General features: G+C 47.9%; 1 protein-coding gene across 1 annotated transcript; it reads left to right on the forward strand.

Annotated features, from left to right (window-relative positions):
- Positions 1-1557: 1557 nt before the first annotated feature.
- LOC109760725 (exocyst complex component SEC15A) lies at positions 1558-5215 on the forward strand. The gene is made up of 2 exons (XM_020319528.4): positions 1558-1836; positions 2662-5215. Exon 2 carries the CDS (start codon positions 2669-2671, stop codon positions 5036-5038), a length of 2370 nt encoding a protein of 789 aa, XP_020175117.1. The 5' UTR covers positions 1558-1836; positions 2662-2668; the 3' UTR covers positions 5039-5215.
- The last annotated feature ends 629 nt before the right edge of the window (positions 5216-5844 follow it).

Raw genomic sequence — 5844 nt, forward strand, 5'->3', positions numbered from 1 at the left:
TACTTCCCGCACACATCGATCCTTGAGGTCAGGCACACCCCGGTACTTCCTATACATGGCGAAGCATCTTGAAGGGCATGGCACTGCTGAAAGAGGGCCTCATCTGTCGTGTTGGGGATGGTACATCGATCAAAATTTGGTCCGATCCCTGGCTGAATAGAGAAGGAGTGCGAGTCCCAGGTACACCAAGAGGACGCTGCCTGTTGACCAAGGTTTGCGAACTAGTTGATCCAGACACCCATAACTGGGATGAGAGGCTAGTGAGAGACATCTTCTCGGCAGAGGAAGCAAAAATTATTCTGGCTACACCAGTCCGAGAGGAGTATGGTGATTTCTATGCTTGGTTTCATGATAGCAAGGGCCAGTTCTCGGTTAAGTCAACCTACAAACTGTATGTGCAGGGAAGAGATGCTGGAATATCGGAAACGTCTGATCCACAGCTAGCTGATTGGGAGTGGAAAGAGATATGCTCTCTGCCTTGTCAACCCAAGATCCAGCAGTTTATGTGGCGTCTTGCCCACAATAGTCTCCCCCTGAAGCTGAATATAAAGCGAAGAGGCATCAACTGCGACACCCTATGTGTTTGCTGCAGAAGATTGGATGAAGATGGGGCACACCTATTTCTGAAATGTAAGCAGGTGAGGAGAGTATGGCAATCTCTTCAGCTAGAGGCAGTGAGAGAAAGACTATGTGCATGCAACAACGCTAGTGATATGATGCATGCATTGCTCCGGCTGCCGGAGGATAAACGAATACTTGTTGCATGCCTGCTCTGGAGATGGTGGACCTGGAGGAACAAGATAAATGCTGGAGAAAGTGTTGGAAGACTAGACAGCTTGCCTACAGAGATTAATTATTGGGCTATTGAATCACTAACTCTGTGCAGGCCCCATCGTACGGTGCAGCGGCTACAGCCATCGCATGCTTGGAGAAGACCTGTGGAGGATGTGTTAAAAATCAACTGTGACGGGGCCTTTTCAGAACGGCAGGGCACAGGTGGATGGGGTTTCGTTGTCAGAGACCATCTGGGAGATGTTCGAGGTTCAGGTGCGGGATTCCTGCGCAATGTCGCCTCTGCAGTACATGCGGCAGCAGAAGCATGTGCTGCTGCTCTTGAGGCGGCGACAAGCTGGGGAATGACAAACGTCCAAGTCGAGCTGGGCTGCCAAGTTCTGGTGAAAGCATTGCAAGGTACCGAGTCCGACTTAGCTGCCGAAGGAATCTTGTTTAGAGAAATCCGTGAGTTTGCCAGGTTGAACTTCAATTGCATTTCTTTCTCTTTTGCCCCGAGGGCTTGTAATGGGTTAGCGCACGAGTTAGTAGCCTTTGGTGCTCGTCGTCCTGTGAGCCGGGAACTATGGTCTGAGGACCTCCGAATGATGTAACTGTTCGTCGGGCCGGCACTATGGCTGGACCTGTGTGAGTCCATGTGTTCCATCTCAAAAAAAAAAGAGCCTGGGCCGCCAGCCCATGCCGGGACGAGTTGAGCGAGCCAGCCGAACGGCGCCCAACGGAGCCGGAAGCTGGCGCCGCGGATTTAGCGAAGCTGCCGATTTTTGGGGGTTTGCGAGAGCAAAAAAACTGGCTGTCACACACCCGTGCCTGTCCTCCACTGCCGTCTGCCGCCGGCCCCCTCCCTCCCCCCTTGCTTCGTCCGTCCTACTCCTGAACCTGTCGCCGCCCAATCCGGCATCGCCTAGCTTCATTCCCCCCCTCCTGCCGCCGGAGCGACCCTCGAAGCGGCCGGCGGATCTCAGGCGCCCTCCTCCCCTCCCCTCCCCTCCCCTCCCCTCCGCTGGGCCGACACGCAGGCCGGGCGCGGCTTCTTCTCCTTGGGTAAGCAAGCCCTAGCTTTGCTCTGCTTTGTTCGGGTCACTGCCGTTACGTTTCTCTCCGGCCTACTTTTCTTCGCCGCGAATCAGTCGAACCCGACCAGATCCCTCTTCCTCGAGGCCTTTCCCCGCCGACCCCGGCCCCCGTTCCTAGGGCCGTCAATCAGGACATCGCTAATCGCAGGATTAGCGGCGCCGCTAGCTTCGCATTCTGATTTGTACGCTAGCTGCTAGTATCAGATTTCACTGTGAATAAGTGTTCTAAGGGTGCACAGAAGCTCAACCTCGTGTAAATTGTATCATATCCAGTCACTCGTATGAACATAGAAAATAGTGAATTACATTCTAAAACTAGTAGGCATGGGTGCGACGTGCCAAGGTTGCCATTGATATTTTTCAACCATATTTCGATTGCTCTTGAAAATACATGGCAGAAATGGCAAACCAAACAGTCACAGTCACATAAATCTACAGCAAATTCTCACCATTGTCTCCCCAACTCATTCTGGAATACATTTATGGTTAACAGATCACACATATATTTTAACCATTCACGTCATCACGTCTGCGTCCACCTGCATCCTGAGGCGTCAAGGCATCCACCATGTATTTTGGTGTCTTGTTACCCTCAAGCCCTAAACTCGTACTGATAGCCGTTTGTTTTCAGGAAATTTGAAACAACTGCTTGTTATTTTTGGCTTCTCCAAGAAGATCAGTTTGTGAATTGTTAATTTCCTCTACTTCTCCGTAGTTCACATGCCCAGCATTTGTAGCTCCAAATCTTCTCATAAATCTGGATGAAATGACTGTTTTCCATTTTGTTTTGCAGTTGAACCATGACCGCGCAGACCAAGAAGAGGAGCCCTGTGGAGAGTGGGGACGCTGCTATCGGCACGGCTCTCGTTGGCTTCGTCTCCAATAATGAGGATTTGGGCCCCATTGTGCGGCATGCTTTCGAGTCCGGAAGGCCTGAGGCTCTCTTCCACAACCTCAGGGGTATCGCCAAGAGGAAGGAGGTTGAGATCGAGGAGCTCTGTAGGCTTCACTATGAGGAATTCATCCTCGCGGTCGATGAGCTGCGTGGGGTGTTGGTCGATGCTGATGAACTCAAGGGCGCGCTGTCGGGTGAGAATCTGCGCTTGCAGGAGGTTGCTAGTGCCCTGCTTCTGAAGCTCGATGAGCTTCTTGAGTTGTATGCGGTGAATAAGAATGTTGGGGAAGCGCTTGCAACATTGAAGATCTGTCTGCAGGTCACCAGCCTGTGTCAGGCATGCAACAGGGACATTGCCCAAGGCAAGTTTCACACTGTGCTGAAGACTTTGGAGCTGATTGAGAAGGACCACCTGCAGAATATTCCTCTGAAGCTTCTTAAAAATGTTGTTCAGAAAAAGATACCGATGATGAAGCTGTACATTGAGAAGGAAGTTTCCGGTGAGTTTAATGAGTGGCTTGTGTATATCAGAAAGTTTGCAATGGAGATTGGACAGGCCTCGATACGCCAGGCCTCTTTGGATCGTCAGAAAGATGAGCGAATGCGTGCCTGGCAGAGGGAAGCAGAAGAATGTAGTCGTGGGGGGTTTGATGAGCATGCTTATGCCTTGGATCTGGAGTACATAGATGAAGAGTCAACACTAGAATTTGATCTTACTCCAGTATACCGAGCATACAACATCCACATATCCCTTGGCCTTGGGGACAAGTTTCGAGAATATTACTACAGTAACAGGCTCATGCAGCTTAACTTGGACATGCAAATTTCTACAACACAACCCTTCCTCGAGTCCCACCAGCACTTCCTTGCTCAGGTAGCTGGATTTTTTATTGTTGAAAACCGTGTTCTTCGAACTGCAGAGGGACTTCTATCTGAGAGCCAGGTTGACACAATGTGGGAAACATCTATTTCTAAGGTCACCTCTTTCCTAGAGGAACAGTTTGCACGCATGGATGCAGCTAACCACCACCTCCTTGTAAAAGATTATGTCTCTCTTCTAGCTGCAACCATGAAGAAGTATGGGTATCAAGTCACATCTTTGCTTGAAGTTCTTGACAAAAACAGGGACAGATATCATGAGCTGCTTGTTTCAGATTGTCGGAAGCAGATACAAGGCGTCTTTGCTAAGGACTCGTATGAAAGGATGGTTATAGATAAGGAAAATGAATACAACATGAATGTCGCAGCATGTCAACTTGAACCCATTCACGCAGTGCCGGATTTGCCATATGTTGCGCCATTTTCCTCATCAGTTCCCAGTGCTTGCCGTATTATCCGTTCCTTCATTGAGGATTTGGTAAGCTACTTGTCATATGGTGTAGTGGTCAACTCCTATGATGTGGTGAAAGGATACCTAGACAAGCTTTTAATTGAGGTACTAAATGACGGTCTTCTGAAGTTGATACATAATGGTAGTTTGGAGATAGCGCAGCTGGTACAGATTGCAGGAAATATTGCCATCCTTGAGCGGTCATGTGACATGTTCCTTTTGCATGCTGCCCAGCTTTGTGGACTTCCTAAACGGCTGCTTGGGAAGCCTCATTCTGGTTTGACTGCTAGAGCTGTGCTCAAGGCCTCCCAAAACGCAGCGTTCAATGGATTAATAACCTCGGCCAATTCCAGAATTGATGAATTCATGCTGCTGCTGACCAGCATCGATTGGACAACAGAGGAAACTCCAGAACATGCAAATGACTACATGAATGAAGTCCTCATCTACCTTGACATGGTGGTATCGACTGCACAGCAGATTCTGCCGAGAGAGGCCCTCTTCAAGGTCATTTCTGGTTCACTCAGCCACATCTCAGACTCCATAATAACAGTTCTTCTCAGCGACAGGGTGAAAAGGCTGAGCATCAATGCGGTTGTAGGTATCGACATTGACCTGAAACAGTTAGAGGAGTTTGCAGAAGACAGATTTCACACCACTGGGTTGTCGGCCCTTAAAAAGGAAACAAATTTTAAAGATTGCCTTGTCGAGATTAGGCAGCTGACTAATCTTCTGCTGAGCAACCACGCTGAGAGCTTCATGAACGCTGTGATCAGGGAGAAGAGTTATGCGTCCTTGGACCACAAGAAGGTAGCCATCATCTGCGACAAGTTTCGGGATGCTCCTGACAGCTTGTTTGGGAGCCTTTCAAGTAGAAACATGGTGCAGAGTGCTCGGAAGAAGTCCTTGGATGTGTTGAAGAGAAGGTTGAAGGATTTTAGCTGAGATTAGCCATGTTGCATCTGAAATAAGCTGGTACCAGTTGAGTAGAACTTAAATTTGCTTCTGTAAAACCTTGTCTGCTCTTGTGATTTTCTTGTCTAGAACATAATTACTGTCCTCTGTTTCATGTGCACATTTAGGCTTTGGCTGCCTGCTTACAGGGTGAGGCCGTGAACTGTAGTTGTATGCTCCAAATTTCCATCTGAACTTAGTTGATACTGTCCTTTCACTAGAAGAAATAGAAGAGGGCAGTTTCTTTCGTACCAGGGCAAGCTATTAAAGGCTTAAGTTGACACAACCACAGGGTTTGGTGTCCGTAAGGAAGCAGTAACTGTGAAGAAAGCTGTCAAATAGACTTGTGCTGGTCATCATTGTCTTGCATTGCTTAAAGAGAAAACCTTGGATTGTTTAGGGAGAGAGACTTGAAGGACGGTGAAGGTTTAGCAGCTTCGCTTTGATGAAAGTTACTTCTTTGACGGTTAGCAAAGCTCTAAATGCCACCCTTAATAAATCTCTTTGGTCAGATAACTTTGGAATTAGAACTTTAGCTATCAGACACCAAATCAATGTTTGAAAAAGAAATCCTATCAGTGTCAGTCATGCAGGCAATGAGGTAGTTTCCTGGTTTTGGATTCAGTTTACTGTAATATTTCTTAGCTTGCTGATCAGCTTTAGGCAATGAGGAGGTATTCTCAGAACTGCAACTTAGTTTTGCTGCTTTTTTTTCTGTCTAAAAGGGGAAAACCCCTCCTGATTTCCCTTTTTAGAAACTGAGAACCTACAAACAAGAAAAGAAAAAAAAACAAACA

Source organism: Aegilops tauschii, chromosome 2, assembly GCF_002575655.3.
Source record: "Aegilops tauschii subsp. strangulata cultivar AL8/78 chromosome 2, Aet v6.0, whole genome shotgun sequence".
Taxonomy (NCBI): domain Eukaryota; kingdom Viridiplantae; phylum Streptophyta; class Magnoliopsida; order Poales; family Poaceae; genus Aegilops; species Aegilops tauschii.

Bases quoted from the DNA above. Each gene is read 5' to 3' on its own strand.
- LOC109760725 (XM_020319528.4), top strand. From the start codon at position 2,669: ATGACCGCGCAGACCAAGAAGAGGAGCCCTGTGGAGAGTGGGGACGCT.